This window comes from Oryzias latipes, chromosome 22 (assembly GCF_002234675.1).
Source record: "Oryzias latipes chromosome 22, ASM223467v1".
NCBI classification, from domain to species: domain Eukaryota; kingdom Metazoa; phylum Chordata; class Actinopteri; order Beloniformes; family Adrianichthyidae; genus Oryzias; species Oryzias latipes.
In genome coordinates, this window is record NC_019880.2 from 23788205 (window position 1) to 23812790 (window position 24586).

Below are 24586 nucleotides of genomic sequence, written 5' to 3' on the forward strand. Positions count from 1 at the left end.
TTCAGATTGAAAGTTAATCGCTTACCGCTTGTTTTTGCCCAGATGATGAAGCAAAAGGTTGTTTTACAGAAGCTGGCGCAGTGATACAAATCATTTAAGCTAGCCGACCGGAACTTCTTTTTTCACCGTGCGGTTATCAGGTTTTAACGCATACCCAGCAGCCAATCAGAATCGAGTATTCAACCGGACCATGATATAATTTTTGGCTGACTGCTTCAGAGATGCGTCATAAAAAATAGAATACAGGGGAGCACAAAAGTCCCTGTCAAGACAGCAATGGGAATTCCTGCATTATTTTTTACGTTCTTTCTCACAGTTGAAGTGACTATAATAAACATTACTGACAAATTCAGCTTCTAAGCGGGTCAACCTGCAGAGTCTGTGGCTGACAAATACTATAACGAAGTGATTTAAGCAGATTAATGATCACCTAGCGCCTCATTAAGTGTCAAGACATCGGCTAATCTCTCTGAAAAGCGTTGACTTGTTAAAGAATAGAACAGAAAGTTGTGATGTATTTCTTTACATCATTTTTTAAATAAACTTCCAGATCTTGTGCCTTCACATGCAGCTCTGATGCAAAGGGGTCAAACTCCAGGCCTCGAGGGCCGATGTTCTGCTTATTTAGCAACAAATCTTGCCCTTGGAAAATCTTGTTGTGAAAACACACCTGAACCAGGTTTTTGACCTCTGAAAGCCCAGCAGGATTCTGTCCTTCCAGGCCTGGAGTTTGACACCCTGCATGGATCTCATGAGAATTTTTAAAAGGAAACCTGCACCTTGTGCATTGGTAGAACAGTTAGTTGGCCTTTGATCTAAGGTCCACATTTGCTGTTACTGCACTGCCTTCCCGGGTGTTTAAGTGCCCTTGAGGATGGTACTAAGCCCTGCATTGCCCCTGATCAGCACTTCTGTCGTTTCTCTGCTTCCATTGGTGTGTGAATGGATTATCGCTCCACACTTGCAGGCGGCTGCATTGGTATCATTTCATTGACAAGACTGATTGCTAAAACTCCATATTGCCTTCGTTCCCTCCTTAACATCTCTACCAGTACTCGTAGTTTGGGTTCTTTTCTCATTGTTGTACCCAGGGTTCGTACCACTCTGGGCGCTCCTCTTTTTTCTTTCTGCCCCCTATGACTGGAATGAGTTGCAGAAAACCTTGAAGTAGTATATCCTAAACTCCTTAGCTGCCTTTAAGACGTCTTTAACAGATGTGGTTTGAGATCAATACTGATGTTTTTAAATGTTTTTATGGGTCTCTTTCCATGTTTTTATTACATACATTAACTCGGTGCCTCCCATAGACTTTTTGTTGTAAATATTGATTTGTGAATCTGCCTTGTTTTATTTGTATGTACCTTATGTTGCGTTGTCATTCTGTTTTTGTACTGTCGCTGCAAACCCAGGTCGACGGAGTAAACAAGAAATTGTTCTCAATCGAACTTTCTGGATAAATAAAGGTTCAATTACAACAAATTATTATTTGTAGTGTGCTTTGGAGCTTTATAAAGGCAAATTATAGTATATACAAGGAGGTGACCATTATTGATTATTTTGTAATGTCTACGGTGCCAAGATCCCATTGACAAAGCAGCTTAAATCACAAAGATTTAAAAAAGATTAGGTCAGCAAAAAGTAGTTGATCTTAAATTACGTTAAATTCCATTATAAAGTAACGCATTATTATAAATTGCAGGTGCTCGTTTATATACTTTTTTAACACAAAACAACAAAATGCAACAATTAAAGTGTAAACTTAACCCTGAAGAACCAGAAATAATGGTTGGATGTGGAGAAAAGGGCAGGTTGCTGAGCACTCAGAGGAGAGGCTGATTGACACTAGCGTTCTGGGTCATCTCCCTTTGCTCAGCTGCCTCCTGCTCACTTCTACATGAATGATGGAGAAGCAGATGGACGTTCCTTAGAAGTACGGCTAAGGGCTTTCTTATTTATTTCAAACTCGTTGAATAAATATTGGTATTTAAAGGAATGGATGAGTTTTCTGTGTGGAAGCTTCCTGATTGATGAAAGCTCAATCTCCTAAAATAAACACATCTACATCATAAAATTAACAGAAACTTGTCCATAAATGTATGAAAAACTTCACAAAGTTAAGAGATGATCATCCTGGTGAATCATGAATTTCATAGTGCTCTCTAATGCTCAGAACTAATGTAGATTCTTCATATTTGATAAAGCAGCATTCCTGCCTGACAGCTGAACTAGAGAAATTATTAAATATTCCAGCTTTTACTAAATAAAACCAGTTAGTTTCACGTCGGACATTTCTTGTACTAACGGGTCAAATGTGGAAAAGTTTAAATGAGGTTCTGTCTTCTCCTGTTGTCTTCTCCTCAAACGGATGCCTTTGGGCCAAACTGATTCAGACATCTGCTGCAGTTAGCAGAATTAAAAAGTCAATTTATCTTTAATGTCCGTCTTAAAAACTACAGCTGTTAAATTTTCAGGGTTATAAAAGTCAATCAAAAGCAAATGTCAAGGCCCTTGAATGCACATCCAAATTTTGTGAATTTCTTTCTAAGCTGCTGAAAGGGAAATGGCTTTATTTCTGCACGTCTGCCTAAAAAGAAACCCTAAAAGTGTCAGTATGAGGGGAAAATGTTCAAAGCGCTGGATGCAGTGGGGCTCAGAAAAGCTGTGGAGGGTTGGGAAGATGGGCGCGCAGCAAGGAGACTCTGCTCTTTGCAGCAGAACTCGATTACAGAAGTTTTATTAAATGCTTTCTGCTCCCCAGAGACATGAAATGGTATTTGGCACGAAAGCTGGGCGGCGGAGACACAGGGGGGGGGGGGGGGGGGGAGCAGGGCAATGATTAAATGGCTTTTTGATGTTGATGCATTTGGAAGTCCCATTGGCTGTTATCTCCCTCAGCACTCGCTGTAATGCGAGGCAGCATGGTCGCAGGAGAAGGATTTCTGTTCTTCGCTCCTCAGAACTTCAGTTTACTTTTGAGATAAAATGCAAAATGTTTGGATTTTCTATCAAAGTCTGCTTGTATAAATGTGAGCTTTAATAACTTTTTTCCCCAGTGTAGTTCATTACAAAGTTTTGCTGTTGGTCTGGTGGAGTCATCAGCTGTGAGGATGCATGTTAGACGTTTGGAAATAAACAACAGCGTTAAACACATGTTCCATTAGCCAAAACAATGTTCTGATAATGACTTTCACTTACAAAGTGCCCTAAGGGCACATCCTCAGAGGTTAATGTTTCTAAATCTTTGGTATTAATTAGGAAGATTTAAAAAGGGAGTTCACTTAAACGGCATCTAAAAAAGAACTTTATTACATTAAATCTTTCTTCATGTTTTTAAACTCTTTTCCAAGCAGTAAGATCTTTACTTTACTTTTACTTTCAGACCATTTTTGTCAAAAAAAGGGTTATACAGTCGTGGACTAATAAGATTATAGTTTTCTATGAAAGTGTAAACATGTAGACACATCAGGGTTTGTTAATAATTGGGGTCATAGTGGGAGTGGAGGAGCAGCGTTCCCTTATTTATAGTGGTGGTTACATTCTAAAAATAACCTGCGATAGGTCAAATCTGCAAAGTAGGATTACTGATGCTGTAAAACTCCTCACTTTTATACATTTTTCTCAGACATTAACATTCTCAAACTTTTCTCTCTTGTTTAAACTCTCAAAGTTCAAACCTCCATTGAAAAATAAATCCAGAATTATAGAATGAAAACAAAGATCTGATTGAGACGTATTTAGGTTTGGCAAACTGAAACTGAATTGGACCAATCACAGTTGACTGACAATCACTAGTTCCAACTAGGGTTGTGCCGATGGACGATATCATCGTCCATCGTGATGGGTGACTGACATCCCGATGGAGAGACACCATCGTGATGCCACGCCCCCCCCACGTTGCGCGTCGACACCATAAGCCGAGGTTACATGTACCAAATATCTTGATGGGATCAATGATTAGAATCCAACCGTGTACATGGTTCCAGAAAAATGTTTTCAGAATATAAAAACGTTCACTAAGGTCACACTTTCCGTCGGAATAAATCATTCGCACATGCGCAGTAGGGTTTGAAAACCGGAAGGATATAAATTCCGCCGAGCGGCTTTTTTTTTTTCAAACTTTATTGAAGGTAACAATTCAATACAAAACGATAACAGCGGCGAGCAGCTATATACATTGACATGTCAGCTCGGTAAAATACGAGATGATCTTCTAAACGTGCTTTTAATAATGTTACGGTTATTATGAAACACCTGTTCGCTCATCATTTGAATTTTAATCCGTGTGGTCAGTGCTTTTTCTGAACGAAGCCAGGATTAGCAGTATGCTAACACGGGCTAACAACATTAGCTTTGGGTGGTGCTGCTTGCTGGCTGCACGTAAACATGTAAGAATAACATCAGCCTTTATTTAGTCGGGTCACGACTGGAAACACAAATCCGCGTGATTGTTTGAATGTTTTCTAAGGACTGAGCGACATTTCTGCTTTGAAGCTCAAACCGCTGTGTGTGCTGACGATCCGAGCTGTGCTCAGACACACACTTTTAGACCCGGTTCTGAGTTCGGTTGCTTGTACCCCTAGAGCTGCGGGACGGATCGCAGTCTTAAATCTCACACACATAGCGCTCATGTAACAAAGCACCCACTCCTTCCCCTCAAACACAAAGCTGTAAGTCCGCGCTCCGCCGGTCCACTGCACTAGTGAAGTGCGGGAGCGGACTACTTCTTTTCTATTTTGTTTGTTACTTTTTTTGTTAAAGTCACTTCCCTCAGTTTATACTGGATCATCGCGGATTAGTCATTAGTTGGGAAATAAAATGAAAAAAGCAAAAAAAAAAACGAATAGCAGTTATATAAGAATGAAAAATGTAAAAATACCCCCCCCCGACGATGTCATCGTCCATCCCGATGGTTGACAGCAAACATCGTCAACGGCTAATTTAAGGGACATCGCCCAACCCTAGTTCCAACATGGTGATGTCCAAGCCACGGAAAATGGTGACTGAATTGACTTTATTTTGTTGGAGCCGGAAGTTGGTCATTTCTTTCTATCTGCAGTTCTCAAATCCAGTTAACGAGTTACACAAAGGTGTTGATTTGAACATGGTCTACTCGTGCTTGGATGTTCTGTTTAAATGAAGAACGCAGTACCATCCTCAGCGGCCGGTTCAGTGATCAGAACAGATGCTTCTCTGGAGGATTTTTCTCTTGTCATTGATCCTTTTCAGCAGGTTGCTCTGCTGGTGAATCTGTATGAAAGTAAGTGTAACCTTCACTCCCCTCTGATGGATGTGTTATCATGCTAAATTTCATGGTAGAATGCAGGGATTTAGATTACAGTGACAGATTTACCACCAGCTCTTTAAAGATCCGCTACTTAAGTATGTTCCTAAAATTGACACAATTCAGCTAAAGGGAGCAAAGAGCGGGAATAACAGGTTGCTGCTGTCATATTATCAAAGCTATAAAAGTGGTTAGTCTTTTTCATATGTGTCTGCATTTCTGTGTGAGATCATGCTGGCCGTATTGAAAGGTGCCTGTGGGAGTCGTCTGCATGTTTTAAAGCAAAGCCATTAGTGGAAACAGAAGACTTCAGTTTACTGTAATCATTTGATTAATGTTCATAAACCACGAGAAATGCTTGTTCTGTTATCGCATTCTTGTCATTGTTCACCTTTCGGAATATCTGTTATGGAGTCTGGCAGAGATTCTTTTTGACAATGGATGCCCTTCCTGACACAATCATGCATTTTATCTGGGCTGGGGACTGGTACAGGGAGGTCCAGAATGGGCCCCCTTGTGGCTACATAGTTAGGCAGTATCCACACTGATAAGAATCGAACCCTGATTTCCAGGGCTACAGGAACACTCCACCAACTGGAGGAGTATTATCAGGAACCTGAAGGTTCAGCTCCTTAGTTAGCACAGAGTCCCTGCACAAATTTCACTGCAGGACAGGCCAGCCCCTTAAACTTCCTGTCCTCAGACACATTTGTTGTTACAACCTGTGCCAAAAAATCCCATCTTTAGCTACTGAACCTGCTATAGTGAATTTCAAATCATCCTGTCATGTATCAAGGGTGTCAGGCTCTGTGCCTTGAGGGCCGGCATTCTTCTGGTTTTAAGAAATTCTGGCTTATCTACTACGGTTGGCCTGGATCAGTTGTGTTTGGCCAATAAGGAGCTTTTATTACAGGTTGGTTGAAACATACGTTGGAACACTGGCCCTAAAGGCCTGGGGTTTGACACCCTTCGATCTTGATCACATAGGTCAGACTCTGTTTCCAATAAATTTGTTCTTTTCAAATTTTCACATCTATAGCCCTTAGCCAGTGTTTTTTTTTTTCATCCTGCACATGAAAACAGCACTAAAAAAAGGTTGTGTTATTTTCTGGTCAAAATAGATTCTTCTGTAACCACAGACTGACTGAACAACCACACAGGGAACTGGCTAATGCTGTCATGCTGTTTCTTTTGACTTAAAGATTATACCATGTTTCCCAAGTATATGAGTCACCCGCCGTGTGTTTTTTCTTACCAGTTTGAGGGAGGAGCAGGATGGTTGGTTGATTTTGTAACCACATGTAATAAACCACCAGCTGAGAGGCAGAGAGATGATGGGAGCAATTTGTGCTGGTTGTGGTTTCAGTGAATACGCACTGGAAGGGCATTACAAGGTTAATGAGCGTCTGTACGGCAGGTTGGGTTTGTGCTTGTTTATTCACAGACTAGGCTGGACCTAGCTTGCTGCTGACCGTTGCAGCTTTTTATTGCACCTTGACACATGCTGGTTATTGAAACTCAGTAGTAGTTGTGTGTGTGTGTTTGATTTCCAGAATTCCGTTGACATTCGGCCTTAGTCTCAACTTTTCTTTATCAGTTTTTGTAATCATGAAAAGCGGAAGGATGATGCTTGCAAATCATGGGTTTATTGAAATATCTGACCATAAAGTTATTAAAAATGGAGATAAGCTGAGGGTAAAAATCTGAACTCAGTCCTTCCTCTCTCCTCAGCCCTGTTTAATGACCTCATTTCATTTTGGATCCATCTTCCAAGGGATGTTTTCTAAACCTCTGATGTCAGGAAATCTTTAACCAGGATAGAATAAGCGGGCCATGGGGGAGGTACATCAGCATACAGCTGGGTTGGTTGTCACAGCATTAATCAGGGAAATCTGTGTCTCTGCTATGCTGCTTTGAAGGAGGAACACAATGACTTTTTGGATTTAGGGAGCGGCCCATAGAATGAGTGAAAGCCAAAAAAAACATTTCCACCGGGCGACAGTGGATGCAGTTGATTTATTTTATTTTTATTTTTTTTGTCCTGTCTTGTCCTGTCCAACAGCTGGGCAGGCAGATGAGAACTGAGGGCCTCTTGTGTTGGACATATTTTACTTTAACAACAGGGGCTATTAATCTTCAGACAAACCAAAGGTATGTCTGAATAAACCCCTTTTGTAATTGAGGCCAAACTTTATTAATTTCAATCATGTTTGAAAATCTTTGGTGTTGGACCGGACGGAAAAGGAAAGAAGGGAAGAAGAGAGAGGGATGTTAGAGAGAGAGGGGGGGGTAGGAGGGTGATAATAGGAGGGGGGGGGGGGGGGATAAGACCATGAAGCAGCATAGAGCAGCAAGTTTACTGGTTGTTTATCATTACGGTAAGGTTCAAATGTAATACAAAAAGGGCGGGGCCTGTCCACACACACACTCAAATGTTATCAACACACCTGCTAGCTGCAAAAATGTCCACATGTCAACATGTACACAAAACCGATAGTGTTCACACACGCATACTTATGCCTTCAAACCAACTAATGTGAAATATTTCATTCATTCAATCATGCAAACTATTAGTGCAAAAGTGAGCTAACACCTGTGCTCAGGTGAGTGTTTATGTTCTTCTAAAATGGATGGTGGAATGTGAAAAGAAGGAGGGAGAGTGCCCAGCCATCCCCACACAGAGACCCACGCCACACGGCAGCAGGCAGGGAACAACCGCCCCCGGGCGACCAAATCTGCCACCCAGGCCAGGGCCAGCAGGACCGCCGCGAGGCCACCAGAGCCAGAGAGCAGGGAGGCATGGGGGGAAAGAGAGCGCCGCCTCAGCCCAACCAGGAGAGCAGCCCCCCTGCCGCGCCAGGAGAGCCCAACGCAGGGCCCCACCCGAGAAGGGCGCCCACGGCCCCAGACGAGCACCCCATCACCACCCAGGAGTTCTGGTTATCCTCCCGCCCCAACCCCAGGTACGAGCCAGGACCCCCCAAGGGAGACCCGCTCCGAACTCCAGGCAGCCACCCACCCGGCCCATGGTTGGTCCAGGGAGGAGCAAGGCAGGGGCCAGCCGCCCCCGCCCAGGAGGGGAGCACCCCGGGGAAAAAGGGGGCCCACAAGGGGTGTTGTAAACATGGCCCGACCAGGCTCAGCCACAGTTGGAAATTTGGTGGGGCCCAGCGCTCAGGGGCAAGGACCAGAACCCACCCCCCAGGGACACGGACACCCCCGGCTCAGGTGTAATGTGAACCCCCCCCGCGCGGAGAGAGCACTGCCGGGCCCAGGAAACCGGCACCCAGGGGACACGGCCACCATTGCCAAGGGCCCCCCACCCCCCACCATGGAAGGGGTACGGGACAGATGGTACTAGGTCCCACCTTCCTTGCAAAATGTGTGTGCGTGTATGTGTGTGAGGGTGTGTGTGTGTTTATGTTGGAATGTATATTTTGAGGGGGGAGGGGTGTGTGTGCTAAGGGGGTGCAGTTAAAATTGGCGGGTAGGGCACTGAGGGGACATCTCCTGATTACTCACAGTGATGTCCCCTCCCCCTCCCCACCAAGGGGCCCTAAATGTCAGTTGATTTATTTTCACCAACAGAAACAAAGCTGTGGAGGTTTTGTTTGTGATCCAGAATCAAACTTGGTATCAATATAGATTTGTCCGAAATCTGCTTCCTAAACTTGGGGGGCAATCATTTAGGTTGAACCAAAGCTCAAAATTGTGTTTTAATTGAGGCATTACATCAAATATTATCTTTAAGGTGTGATATGTCTATAGTTTTACTAGCCAGGAGTCTGCTGAAAAAATATTGTGTTAATCATATGATTTAAAAATGGGTGTTTGCCGAGATCTTTGTGTCTTCAGATATAAACACTCCCTTTTAAACTAATAAAAAATGTATTTCTTGTTAAATTGAAAGTGATTTAAAGTGATTTGTAGTGTAGCCTTGAGATTTAAACTCATCAAAAAAAGCTAAATGAATATATTTTTTGTTTTAACTTTCATTTAGTCAAAGATTTAGTTCAAGAGCCTACTAGCAAGTTTCCTGCAGATAGCCACAGTTTTAAATGTAAAACTAGGAACAAGTCAGAGCTTTTTCTAAACACCGCCAGTGTAAGTTCCAGTTTGAATCTTTTCCATGAGTGGATTTCCAAAAAGATCCTGCTAAAGGGCCCAAGACTGCTGCTGCTACAAACACCATGAGTGCAAGATTAGCTGGTGTCTTAAGCACTAGTTTTTACTTGAAGCTTTTTGACAGACGGTAGGTTAAAAATAGGTGGTCATTAAATTTAGGTGATTAGTTCTGGCCTCTAGTGTGTTTTTGCAGAGAATTTGAGCTCTCATGGCTCCATTAACCTGAGGGCGAGGGATAGACGAAGACTGTTTGAACCTGACCAGGGGCAATCGCACACTTATGATGCACAGTGGGTTTGTGTGTTTGTCTTGAGGGTATACTCTGCAGAGGGAGGAGTGAAGGGTGAGTAAGAGGCGAGTGTTATGCCACCTGGCTCCAAGGCACTTATCTGGTATAATGGTGTGTGTGTGTGGGTGTGTGTACATTTGTGTGTCCATCCTGTGGCAGTGTTTGAGCAGTCCAATTTTCCATTAGTTTCCCTTGAAAAACCCTTATGTTGTCCTTGTTTCCTTTTAAAACCTGGCTCAGGACGCTTGCATGAGCTAACAGGCAAGCTGAGAAGTGAACATTGAGCAAGGCAGATGCAGAGGTGCCAATCTTAAATGCCCCTACCCCAAGTAAACGATTCCCTGTCTTGTATTGTGATAAAGATTTTCTTAATAACCAGCGGTCAGGTTTGTGTAGAACATGTCAACTTTTTACAAATAGAACTTCACCCGATCTTTCAGTTGTTAAAATGTCTTTCTTTTGTATGGTCGTTGTGGGATTGTATAAGCAGGTTCAGGCCTCTGGCAGTCATTAGTTTGGTGGATGTATTGTTCAGTATTGTTTTTGTTGTTGTTTAAAGGAAGAGTTAGATGAAATGTTTAAAACCCAGGAGGTTTTTCTTGTCAACAAAAGTCATGAAGGTAAAATAGTTTCAGTAGAGTGTTTACCTCCTTTCAGTCCTTATATCACAGACGTCTGCTCCTCTAGAGACTGCTGTTGACCTCGCAGCTCACCTTTCCATTAAATGTATACCCTCACACACTCCAACAACACACACCCACAATAGTTCTGCTTTGAGGAAGTCCCTGGAGGGTTGTTGAGTCTTCCACGTTAAACAACAAAACATCCTCACTTTATTCTCTGAAATATTTCCTGTTGTCTCCTCTTCTTTCATCCACCCTCATTCTACGTCCCCCGTTCTACAATTACTTATCCGTGTCTCCTCTTATCTGAACAGCCAATCCATTTGTCTCTCCATCTTCATGCTTTCCGTCTTTCTGCTCTCCCTTTCTTGCTCTGTCCATTATCTCCTTTCCCTTCTCCCCATCATCAGGTCATTTTTCATGATCTCCTCTCGTCTGTCATCACTGTTCCTTCCTCAAAACAAGTGGCTGCCCCTTAGTTTTATAATGTAGTTGTGAGCTTTCGTGTTTGAGTCAGTGAGAAGCTGGTGATCTAACACTCTTAGTTAGTGAAAGGACACTGCTCAACATTTTGCAGACTATAAAACAGTTGGGTGTATATTTAAAAAGGCTGTGCATTGGTAAGAGTCTTGTTATACGATGCATTTCACATAAGGGTTAATGGCCGAGAAAGTGTGCATTATCACTTTTTAAGGCACGCTGTGGATGCCTGCTTCCGCGAAGTGCGTTAAAAAGTGATAATGCATACTTCGAAGGCCATTAACCCGCTTATACCATGGTCACTTGCAAAAGCAATAAGTATTAACCAGTTTTTAGTCCTTTATTCTTGTTTTTTCCCAGATTTTGATCACTATTCTCACAACGCGCCGCACCACCACTGCAGTCAAGATTCGGCGATATAAAGCAATAAATATATGCTGATCTTTCCGATGGGTTGACTAAAGCAGTGTTTTTCAACCAGTGTGCCGCGACTGGTCAAGTGTGCCGTGGAGAAATTGCCCTCATTAATCATTCACTGATCTAAAAACATTTCCCATCTCCAGGATATCAGCTCTTTGTTCATCCAAACAGGCCCTAATAAAACACTGAGTAGTTAGGAATATAAAAGATCTTAAAATTACTTTTTCTTTGTGTTTATTTAATTCTATTAAAGAAATTTTGATAAGAATGACGGTACTGCGAGTTAGCTGCAGCTATGACAGTTTGCGGAAAAGTCCCGTCCCTTTAACTGTCTCCACCAATCATTCTTGAAGGCTTAATCACATGTCATCAGTCTGACCAATCAGAAGTGGTTAAAGTATTCACTTCCTTGTTCTTAATTCTGCTGATAAAGTCGCTCAGTTCTAACAAAAATACCAGCTAAAGCTCTTCTTTAGCGGTGTAGCTTTCCACAGAGTCCGGTGTCAGACCGTGAAACAAGTGGACAATACAATGAAGCTCATTGACGCGAGTCTTTCTGCAAGTTTTCGGCAGTTTTCACACTACATCTCCCATGATGCATTGGCTTAAAGGGCCAGTGCACAATGAGTTGTCCTTGCGAAACGCCTTGAAACCCGAACAAACAAACAGTTTCTAAATTTTCTAATTTAACTTTCATTTCATCTCTTAGAAAAAAACAGCCGCAACTTCCTGCTTTTCCGGCCACAATTATCACAAAAATGCACGTGAGATTGTGGGCGGGGCTGTCGATCAATACAGACCATGAATTTCTGTTTTTTTTTTTTTTGGATGCTGGTGTGCCGCGGGATTTTTGTCAAGGTTAAAGTGTGCCGTGGCTCAAAAAAGGTTGAAAAACACTGGACTAAAGCATCAGTTCAGAGAGAAAGTTCACCTCTCACCACTTATTTTTGTCCAAATGATGAAGCTAAAGGTTGTTTTAAAGAAGCCGGCGCAGTGATACAAAACATTTAAGCTGGGTGACCGGAACTTCTTTTTTCACCGCGCGGTTATCCTGTGGTATATCACTTTTTAATCCCCACCCAGCAGCCAATCAGAATTTAGAATTCACCCGGACCATGGTATAAAATACAAAATATAAAAAAGACAGTATATCACTTTTTTTTTAAACAACTATGACTTTGAAAAACTTTATTACAAAATATTATTACATCCTTCTCTTTAACAGAACTGTATAAAATATATTTTATTTAAAGATCTGAACACTGAGCATGGGATACTAGTGGCTTTTATTCAAAGATATTCATAGTGCTTTTATTTTGATAAATTAACACTACATTGTCTGGTTTCTACAACAAAATCTTTTTAGTATATCACAAAACAAAGCTTAAATGTGTTTTTACCAATAAGGTTTTCTTTAGTATGCCTCAAATGTACTTTTTGATCGTAGCAAATGGCTGCTGGATTCAATGACCAAATACATAGTTAACTATCTTCAGTATAGCAATCTGCCTATTTCAGTTAAAACTGAGTCAACTCGGCCAGAGCTTATGCTCTGCAGGTGTAACACTAAGTGGACTTTAGGTGTGTACAGCGTTGCATTAGTCTTTAATAAACAGGCAAGTGTGTGTGTGTTTGTGTTGGTGTGGAAGGATTTGCCTCTCCTGGCTTTGCTGTTACTTTTGGTTTGTTGTCAAACTTTAAAGCCTTTACCTTTTATTTGAAGATATTGTTCTTTGTGAGAAATTAGGAAACGTTAGAACAGACTAGAAGTTTTCCTCTTAAATTTCCCATAAAGTAAATTGCACTGGTTCATGTTGTGTCGTGACAATGTGGCTGCAGTACAGATTGAGTTGTCAGGAGTAGAAACAGAAGGAAAAGACAGCAAATATGTATGCATTTGTAAATGCAACATTAAGGTAGCTGCTGCTTAATGGACCCATTTATAATGATGGCCCATCTGTTTAGGGACATTTGAAATTGCTGCGCATGTGCATGTCCTCGTGTGTTTTTGGCTGGCTCTGTCCCTCAGTGAAAGCAGACATCTGTCCTGGATTACCACAAACATTCACATGCAGTTTAACACATGCCACCTCTGGGAAAATGCTCCATGTGGAGGTCATTTGTGTTTCAGTCTGCAGACACATGCTGGCTTTTTACATTATGTAAATGCTCCTCTGCATAATTATACAGAACTTCAAATGTTTCATAATACCAGTCTATTGTTTTTTGGATAATATCAAATGTAAAACCAGCAGTTATGTGAGACACTTGGCTACCAACGGTGAGGGAACAACTCTGAAAAATGTGTGCTTTTACTTCAGGTTTGGGCATTATCCTTGTCTTCGCAGTCTAGCAGTAGAACCTGACTTGTAGGAAACGTCAGTCTAGAAGAAGAACAGTCTGGTTCAGATGTGTTAAACAGTTTATGTGTTAATAGGAAGACGCTGACTCCAGTGCATTCCTCACAGAACAGCATCTTAAACTAATAACAAAGGAGCTTGCAGGTCATGCAGGAAACATCAGCAAACCACTGCGGTAAAAATAGAGTGCTGCCTCTGTTTGTCTGATCTGAGTTTGTGATGCCATGAAGGATCCAAAATGGCCACCAAAGCTCGAGCTCTTGTCGGGGAACAATCTGCTTTTGAATTGATGTTGGTCTTTAGTTATACTCTAGATCTTCCTAAAACTCGTCATGCTGTAAAGCAGGGGTCGGGAACCTATGGCTCGCAAGTCATATATGGCTCTTGTGATGGCCACATGTGGCTCGCAGACAAATCTTTAATCATAAAAAATTTGTTTCATTAGACCAGTCCTTTTCGGGCGGGATGCGATGCTAGAGGGGCGCCCAGTAGTAGCGGTGCTTGGAGAAAAAAATCTGTGCCACTATTACTTTACTATTATCTATTATTTCAGAGTTTGTACCAGCCGGTAACCTGCGAATTGCCGTCCCTGCAGATGCACGCTTCCGTCTCTGAGAAGGAGCGCCCATCTGCAGGGATGTGTGAGGAGGAAAGGGGGAGGGGTAGTGGGCACAGGCAGCAAGGGGAAACGCGCAGATCGTCAAAACGTAGAACACGCTGCCCGTCACAAACCATACACTGCAGCATGTGAGTGTGTGTTTGGCTCCACGTCTGCATGTGAGCAGTCTTTCTCACATCTAAAGAACCGTCAGACCAACCTACGATCACGTTTAACGGATGGAAGTCTCAACGCCTGCATGAAGCTCAAACTCACCACGCATCAACCAGACTAGACCATCAGTAAAACCACCATCCAGCACCAGAAGTCACATTAATGCTAAGAAATACTCATCATTTAATAGGAACAGCATAACAATTTTATTAAGAATCCACATAATTATTGTACTTTAAAAGTATTGAAATTACATAAAATGCACACATTCACTTGTATTTTTAGGACGGTACCGGTCCATGGGTCATTTTGTACCGAGCCGCATAGAAAGAAAAAATAACTTGCATGACTTCCGTTTTATTTATTTCGGAATCTGAAAGATGCTTTATTTTGAAAAATTGCCTGATTCTCTGTTCCATCCGTCTATGTTACTCCTAACGCAGGCCAATTCGCTTGTCTCGGTCACGTGATAGGATAGCGCTGAAATTAAACCCAGCAGCTAGCAAAATGAGTAAAGGACAAACGTCTTTGGAGAGTTTCTTTGCCAATGGGAAAAGGCCCAGACAGGACAGAGAAGAGGAGCCTTCCACTCCCCCCAAAAAAGAAAGCTACATTTAATAGTATCAGGAGTCCTACTTAAAATACGGATTTATCCCAATGGGAGATTCCCACAAACCATTCAGCATTGTGGTGAGTTGGATTTTTCATGCTCTTATTTTGAAGGCATGTTTAAACGTTATCATAGCGACCAGAGAGTGTTGCGGGCAGAGAGGATGTTGCTCATGTCATAATTTGTGTTTATTGTTATGTTTAGAAAATATCACAGTTTTCATGTAGGTCACATCATATCACTTTGTTGTACTGTAGTGTCGGTCACGTGCACGTTTGGTCTGCTGTCGGACTTCCTTAGGCTGCAGCCAGGGGTTACTTTCAGAGCTGGCAGTACAGGGAATTATGGGAATCAATCCCCATTGCCTGCTTTGGCCAAAAACACCCAAGAACCATATGGTGGTCAATGGGACCACAGTAACAAAGGTCACTCTAGTAACACACAATGTCGTCATAGATTCAAATCCCTAAATATTCAAGTCAGGCGGTTGTCAGGCGTGTGAAGCTTGTTCCCGGCATTTGATCCTATATCTGGGGGAAAGAGCTGCAGCCTCTCCTATTAACCATTTGACGTTTTGACCCCTAATATTGGTGTCAAACAGGAGGGGCATTGGGTCCATTGTTAGAGTCTATGGTACGATCAAAGTGGGAGTTTGGACCCATGACCTCCCATAAAAAGAAAGACACTTTATCCTTCAGATACTTATTAAAAATGATCCAGTTAGATAATGTTCTAAAATAGTTCAGATAAGGCTTTTGTTGGGGCTGATAGACAGGCAGATGTATGGTTGCGGATGAACCATTCTCCTTCTTTCTAACAGAAACAGAGTTCGGACCCTATGTAAGGTTCTTCAACCCCCCGTAAATGTCTGGAGTTGGAAGCAAAGCCGCAGCTGGGTCCCCCCTCCCACCCTATAAAAGCTAGACGTGTAGGTATGGATCTCGTTACCCAAGGTGCCCACATATTAAATCAGACCCCCGTGCTCAAAAAGCACACATGCGCCATTCCTGGCTTTTATATTGATTTATATTGACCCATGGTTGTGTGGTGGTCGGGTCATTAAATTAGCACACCAACAGAGAAACTGATGACTCCACCAGACCAAAACCTCAGCTCTGTGTGTGTGTGTTTGGTCGTGTGTGGTTGTTTGTGTGTGTTTAGGTTAGATGGAGCCTGATTTTGGTCATTACCTGCATAGGTACATAAATCTACGCTGTTTCTGACACGTCCTCTCAGTTCTCTCTCTAGGGGAAAGTTTTGGCAGCAGACTGACCTCCAGACCAGAAATCTTTGCTCCTTTGTGGCCCAGAGGGTTGTGGGAAATACAGCCTTTCCCCTCTACAAAGGCAACATTAGTGCGTTCACTTATTAATTTATTTTTGCCCCTCAAAATCATGGTATGCAAACAAAAACAGTCGTGAGAGAACAGTGACTAACAGTTTTCCAGAAATTTCTGTGAACATATTTTTATTTGAAGTATAGCTCAGAAACACGCTAGAACATCCAACATTCATTACAAACAAGAGGTTTCATTGGCACAAATACCAGCTTTACTGAAAAATGTCCACCCCCCAGAAAAAACAACAACAAAAAAGTGTGAATGTTGTTTGTTTGTTTGTTGTAACCTTATAGAAGGATTTTAAGCAGAAAGTAAACAATCTGTGCTTTGATTGGTGCCATGCAGATCAAAAGAATGAAGATGGGGAATATTTATCACCATCCACTCTGATCTACAGGATTAAACAACATCAAACGTCAATATGTGTGTGTGTGTCAGTGTGTGTGTGTCAATATGTGTGCTTACTGGACTGGCAGAGTTGGAGTTAAAATTAGCCATTGATTGTCTTCGTCTCACCGAGCCCGCCCCTTTTGTCCCAGAGCAGATGGTTATCGTTGCAATAAAATTAATGTGGCAACGAGCCAATGAGGCGAGGACGGGCCAAGGGGAGGACGGTGAAGCAGCTGTGACAGATGGCAAAGATGGAGGACGATGTAGTGACCGTTTGACAGGAAATGTGGTCATATCAGGACAGGATGAGTCTCATCAGATCCCAGCATGCAAACACTAACTCAGCTGCAGGTCTGGGTGTTGTGTGTGCATGTTGTGTGATCGTGTGTGCAGGTTGTGTCGCATCCCGCTCAGTGGTCAGAGTATTTGTGAAGGTTTGTACTTCAGTTTTGTGAATGATGCTGCGTTCAGCGGACATGATGAAATATGGATTATTTGTTAGACTAACTGTCATCAGAAGCCTCAGGAGCTGCTCTACAATAAAACAAAGATGGACTTAAATGGGATCTAATCCAACCTTATTGCTGTATAATGTATTTTGTTGTACAGACACAATGCTGTATTTCCTGTGGAATGTCTCTTCTGTACTCGGGAGCAGAGGCTTGTTTCTTCATGTATGCTGAACAGAAATCCTGTTTTTAGGTTTTAAAGGATTACAGTGAAGCTTCATTCAACAGGCTCACTCTGGAGATGTTTCTGATCTTAAATATCTATTCTATCTTCTGTGCTGTGGTAACAAACTTGTGTTAGGTTCAGCCAAACCTAAAGTGTAAAAAGATGATGTGACGTTTTCACATGAAAGAGGCCTGTAGTGTCTGAGATGCAGCTCATGTCTTATTTGTTCTGTTTTTGAGCATTCTTCTCTGATCCTGGTTGATGTGCGGCTCCATCAGACCTGAGCTGCCATTACTGTTGTTGAATTAAGTGTTCAGTTCATTAAAGGCTTGTAATTAAAGCTTCTATTTCCCTTTGAGTTCTATGGATTCAACAGGGACGGTGCAGTGAAGGTCATTTTGTTCCCTCCTGCTTTTGCCCCGCTTTTTAGAACCATTTTTTTAGGAAACCTTTTTTTCTGATGATGGATTTTCCAGGTCAAAGGTCTAAAAATGACAAAGCTATTGATCTGATCCTCAGGATGCCGTTCTTTGTTTCCACATGACGTCGTCATCACTCAGCTGCTGTTGAGTTTTACCTTTGGCCTTGTCTGAAGGCAGATTGTAGCTTTCATGTTTCCCAGAGTTCAGTTCTTCAGGGAGGGAGAACTTAAAGGTTGATCAAGAAGACATTTTTCCTTCATCTAAGTAGCTCCTATGAAGTAGTTCCAATGAAGAACAGAATCCAGGAATAATGTGACCACAACTTTAATGTGGAATTTGTGATGACCTGTCTTGTCTCCACCGCCTCTCTGCTTTAAGGGTTGGTTTGAGTAGGATGCCTCACAGCCACAGCACAGGTAGAAGAGAATGCTGAAGGACAAGAACGGTAATAAAGGAAGGCTTCCCCAGAATAAATGCTATGGACTCTTTATTAACCCGTTCTGGAGAATCCTGGAGAATCTAAGGGTCTGAACGGGGAAGTGAACCCCGAAGGAGGATCCGCCTTGGGTCCCTTGCGCTTCTGACCACGGTCTGAAAGGGAGAAAAAAAGTAATCGCGGTAAAAGGTTCAACACCACGCTCTGCCATTTTGCTGGAAATGTTTTTCAAAAACTGCCCGGTTGCGATAAGACCCCTTGAGTTTGGCCTGAATAGAGCTGTCACCCCAAATATGAATCCAATCAGTGACCTCGATTCCCTTCCACTGACTGGTCTCAGCAGCATCGTCCGCCATGGTTGATGTTTGTGTTCTAGTTCCCGCCTACTTCAACGCAGAATGAGGACGTTTGTTTCGTATCAATGATGTACGGGTCGGATTCATGTGGCCTATCAGAGGGATAGTCAGAGGGAGGTCGCATTTCAAAAGATCCGATACGTATCGGATTCAGGACCACATACCCAAGTGGCCTGGGTCACATTTGAAAAGATCGGATCTGTGTCGTTCAGACTGTCACGAAAAGATCAGATACAGGTCGCATAGGGGCAAAGAAATCGGAATTGGGTCGTTTCGGCCTGCAGTGTGAACGTAGCCGCATGGAGCTGTACAGCAGAGCAGGAGCCGTGGCCTGGTCAGGGAAGTCCTCGCTGAAATTCTGAAGATGAAGTCATTAACCTGCTCAACTGAAATCTCTGTTTTTGTTCCTTTAATTTTACCTTTGGAAAAAAAATGTGAAGGTTATTTTACCATAAAACAAAAGCGTTGTTAGAAAATTTCCTTTAAACTTTAAGTCTTAGTCACAACTGCCCTTATGAGGGGATACAGACTGTCTGCTATGGCCAAACCTGTACGAGGCACAAAGGCGGTCCACACAAAATATTCAAGTCACAGACCGCTCAGTGAACCTGTAGAGGGAAAATGTCCATGCACCGTTTTTCTACGGTCATTCTGCGGGTGACAGGTGTAGTGAATACTACACAACACATAAAGGCGCGCTCCTTGCAAGATGCTTTACTGTTAGAAATGAAATTAGACAATTGGTGTGTATTTTGTGTGGACATTGTACAACATCATTAGTATGTCTAAGTACCACACACACGACAATGGTACAGTCCATTTTCATGACGTCCTTTGAGGTGGCCGTAGGTGCGCTTCCCTTAAGATTCGGCCGCTCATCTCTATGACCCTCTACGGCCCCACACCACCTAAAAGCCTGTGGGACCCGCACGGGGATCAAACCCCCGACCGGGTGGGTGTGGCTAAGGCTTTGCTTGTTTTCTTTAAAGAAATGGAGCTAAAGCTGTTTGTATGACTTGTCTTTACATTTCTGCTTTACAGCTTCCATAAGTGCTTCTTCCCATTTTATCATTTGTACTGTTAAATAAATTTCACAGAAAACATTCAAAGCAGAGAGTTACTTACAGACAATTATACAAACAAATCTGGTTTTACATTGAACCAAACTGTTGCCGGGCATCTTATTTTTGTGATATTTGCACTTTGCTCTGTTTGCAAATGCTTTCTCTGTGGATTCCCCAGCGTATGCGACCTGAAGGCCATGTGTGTTCAGTGATGTGTTTGTGTTTGCAGGTCTGACCACTGAGGGGTTGTATCGCGTCAGCGGGAACAAAACAGACCAGGACAACATTCAGAAACAGTTTGATCAAGGTAAAACTCTCCACTGCTTTGATTGAATCCAACAGTTCGGCTTCAAACAGCATGTAAAAAAGCACATTAGTCAGTGATTTGAAATAAAGTTCTTACACACAGAATTTGGACTTTTTCAGCAGTTATTTTGGGCAGTGTTGGCATTTAAGTTCTGCTTTTGTGCTTCCAATCAATCTAAACTGCAGCTTAAACTCTTGAAGACTGATTACCAAATGGGTTACTGAGCAGCAGAGTTGAACCAGCACACAAATGCTGTAGAACTTCCAGAATAAAAGCTGCCTCTGGAGGCAGAAACAGCTTATGAAAAATGTTAGTGAATGAATCGCACAAAAACGGCAGACTGAGCCTCAATGGAACTTCAAGAAACACCTGCACTCCCCTTAAGATACCAAAACACAAAACCCCACGGCACCTGTACGGGTCAACCGCCGTCAGCTGGTGGGGTTTTAAAAAAAGTCTAAAGTTTCGTCAAAATAACCTTAGAAAAATGTTTTGGCTGCCCGAAGGAGCGTCCAAAGTCACTGAAGGTGTCAAAGTTACCATCGACCTCTGATTTGGTGTTGGCGCATTCCTGCCGACATGCTAGCAGAAAGTACTGGAACATTTCTGTAAGTTCACTATGGCATGCAAAAATGATCCCCAGGTGTTTTATGGTCCTTTTTACACACCATAAGTAATACGGGTAAAATACACTTGGAAGCCGGACTGGGAAAAACAAAGTTTCTTTGTTGAAGTGATCAGATGAAAGCAGACGTTACTGATTTCTAGATGATTGTGACTTTTCTAAGGAAAATCCTCACATTAGCTTTTTCAAGAACTAAATATTGTTAGTTGTGGCTTATTACTTAAACCATTTTTTTAAAAGGTTGATAACAGTCAAAATGATCTAAAGCTGTTTCTTTGCGTCTGCTGGTAAATAAATCCAATATGACCTCACAGAGCCACATAAAAAATGTCATCCATTTTCTTTTTTTAATCCTCTATTTAGCTCATTTAGAACAATTTTATTTATTTTTATTTAACCATTGTTTACCCAGGAAATGTCCCATTGAGATTAAGAATCTCTTTTTCAAGGGAGTCCTGGCTATGAGGAAACGATAAATTACATTTACAATAAAAACATTTAAAATGTAAAATAAATAAAAATGAGAGCTTATGTAAACGAATGTAACAAACGCTAGCCAATCCATAAAGACTAGTTTTTGTCCTCTAGATCAGGGAAAATTTGGAAAGCAGTATTTCCCGTGTGTCCTTGAATGCAGCATCACAAACAGAACAACAGTTCAGTCATTTCTAAAAATGTGTGGGGAATAGATGTTCAGGTTCTCAGCTGGAAGACTGCATGATCTCTGGTTGTGTCTGAACTCCCACCCTAACCCCTAACTACTAAAAACTACCTAGTCTAGCTCTATGTAGCGCCCTGAATGTTAAAAGCAATTCAGACACCAGGCTCACTCCATTTTTTTTTTAAACGGCGGATATGACATCATCAATTTCACAAAGTTAAGATCTAATTATTATGAGCATTTTGCAACTATTACTTATGAATCTACTGTTTTCTGAAGATAAAAACGTTGATGGTTTATTTAAAAAATACATTTAAATACATTTTTTTTTTTTTGTGGCAAAAATAGTTCCGACGCAATGCATTGTGGTCTATAGTCACCGATCTAGTGAGCATCGATACACACTGGTTTTTCAGAGAGACTTCTGGGAAATTTCTAGGGCGCTTGATTTGGGAATCGTAGATTCGGACAGCACTACAAAATGGGGAACGCGCTATATAACGCACTATATACTATGTGCAAACTCCCACCTTAACCCCTATATAGTGCACCATATAGGGGTTAAGGTGGGAGTTTGGACATAGCCTTTGTCTCTACATTGGGTTCAGTATTTCTGCAGCAGAAGAATGTAGCTACAGACGCTGGATGACAAACAGCTGCTCGAGGCTAAACTGGGGATTATAGAAAGTGTTTTTCTGTCAAGTTTGATTTAAGAAATTCTCTTAGTTTACATACTTCATGTCCTGCTGTCTGCTGCAAATGCTTGAGGGATTATTTTGTTTTGGGGTTGGAGTTAAATGTTGGATGACAGAAGCTGCTCGAACAGAGCAGTAGAGACGAGCTGAAAAACGGATCTGATGTCTCACAAAGGGCCGATCACTGCTCATGTCTGCTTTTGAATCCTGCAGCAGGAAAGTAGATCCCTGCAGACAATAACTCATGTAAGAAATAGAGCACTTTCTACTTAAAGAATCTATTTAGCATCAATAGTTTATTAAAGTTCCACTCCAATCATTTTTTGATCTACTGTATTTTCAAATTATGGTCTTTTTATTATGATTATACCATTTTTAGGCATACTTTGGAAAAAAAGCCTGTGTTGTTTTGTAGGACTTAGTTTCTGCAGAGCGGCAGGAGTTCATTAAAAATTCACCTGTGAGTTGTGGGCGGGACTGTTGGCGTGGAAGTAAGCCTCTGCTGATATCCCATCAGTTTGCTCACACGCTCTCCCGCTGTCTTACAGCCCCTCACAACCCCAAGGTGTAACAAAAATGGCGAGCAATATCAGAGCTATGCAGCCATACGGGTTAGATCCATATTCCAAGGACGAGATGCATCAGAATGGAGCAGAGCAGGGAGCTTGAGGCCTTCTGATTGTAGTTTGTACATAACAACTACAAGCTCTGACTGCTCCAGATTAACAACGATTTGAATAAAGAAATACTCAGAAACGCAATTTAGAGCTTAGTTTTCCTTATCTATGTCCATCATCATCAGACAAAAGCTACAAGAACATGTCAAAAACACAACAAACCCCATTTTCGTTGCAGTAGGTCTTAGTATCTTGAAAATGTCATCCTAACAGGTTTGAGTCCACTGCATCAGAGTTTTTCTGAGCAGACTTGTTTGATTCAGCATTATTTAAGCGGCAGACTCCTAGACGCTGGTCCCTACAGCTGCACAGTGAGCACCAGATGAAGCTCAGCTGGTGGAGTTCCTGATGAGGATGCGGAGGATCAAAGGTGCCGCTAAACCTGAGCGCTCATCAGCTGTCTTCTCTGCTGCAGACCACCACATCGACTTCGTGGCCATGGACGTGGCTGTGAACGCTGTTGCTGGAGCTCTGAAGGCCTTCTTCGCTGACCTGCCCGACCCGCTCATCCCCTACAGCCTGCACCCGGAGCTGGTGGAAGCCGCAAGTAAGAACACAGAAATCTACTCTGACAGGAAAAGGAAATCTCTTTCTGCCCCCCATGAGGGTGGGGGGATTGGGGGCAGCTAAATATCCAGAGTGGGCGGATAAGTCCATCCCAGTCTGACGATACTTTGTTTTTAGGGAATGGTGTTGGTGTAGTGCTTTGATTTGTTACAGCTGTCAGTCTTGTTGGCTCGGCTTGGAAAAGGCGGGGTTTGGTGATGTCATATCCTGTTAGGATCAGAGTTTGAAACTGATGTCAACCCAGCTCTGTTGAACACTAACAGGTCACATGACCAGGACAAAAAGCTTCATTTCAAAGTCAAAGTGAGCGTCTCTGTGAAGTTGTGCGTTGGCACTCACAGCTCTGGGTTGCCGTCACGCGTTTGCACCCAGCCCGGCTGTCTGTCAGCTCCATGGCGTGCTGGGAGCGCTCGCTGACGACAGCTGATTAATGAGACAAAAATACACTCAAGGACAGCAGCAAACAGGTTCTGCACCTCTATCCGTTCTGCAGGATCTCTCAGGACTCAGTTCTTAACAGAAAACACATTTTAAAGACAGATCGTCGGATTCTGACGATGACTCTCTCTGACGTCAGGATCAGATGAAGCAGATTCTTGGCCATAAGGGTCCATCTGAACAGACTGATCTCCATGTTTCCATCTCTGTTCTCTTTGAGGCTTTTTAACTAAAAACAGGAAGAGAAGATCGAAGGGTTCAAAGGTCAAGGGATGAAACTAATTTTTTTCCGAAATGTTCCTACTTTTTCTCTAAAGTTGTATTTAAATGGCTTATATCATGCTATACTTAAGCCTTTTAGAGTATATATTATCATATATTGTGCTACACATGTGTGGAACAAAGTGGGTTGTGTTGAGGATTTTTATAGTTTTTTTTTGCAAAGTTTTGGAGTTCCAAAGCAGCATTAAATCTTCATGATGTCAAAGCAGCTGCGAGGCATTCCCTTCCTTGGAGGGCGGAGCTGCAAAAAACATAAAATAAACACGGAGGGACAGACCCATCCCTCTTCTGGGAGCTCGGTTGTCTGTTATCTTTGGCACACTAAAGAAAGATCTTTTTATGGAATATTATTTTCGCAGCTAATTATCCAACCCGGACGTAAGACACTGAAGAATCTCTGAGGCTCCGCCCTTCTTGTAGGTGCCTCCCATTTCATCCTAGAGCCGGCGTCCGCAGCGTGTCTGCGTTTCTCCCACGTAAACAAACAACATCCAAACTTTTGCAAGGATTGATGTGCATATTGTGCACATAAAATGAAAGGGTTTCATCCGATCACTGCTAGCTGCACGGAGAAACTGTGTGTGTGTGTGTGTGTGTGTGTGTTAGCCTGGGGGCGGAGCTGGCAGCACAGACTCGTCCTCACTTTGAGATGTCACAATGTTTGGACCCACTCATTTTTGTAGCTTGGGAGG

General features: G+C 42.4%; 1 protein-coding gene across 2 annotated transcripts in view; it reads left to right on the top strand.

Annotated features, from left to right (window-relative positions):
* Window positions 1-24586, top strand: part of arhgap5 (Rho GTPase activating protein 5) — a 55589-nt gene that overhangs the window by 26608 nt on the left and 4395 nt on the right. For both annotated transcript variants that reach the window (XM_023952064.1, XM_023952065.1), the window contains exons 4-5: window positions 19872-19949; window positions 23023-23154. In XM_023952064.1, the coding sequence (XP_023807832.1) occupies window positions 19872-19949; window positions 23023-23154 (210 nt within the window). The remainder of the gene's footprint in view (window positions 1-19871; window positions 19950-23022; window positions 23155-24586) is intronic.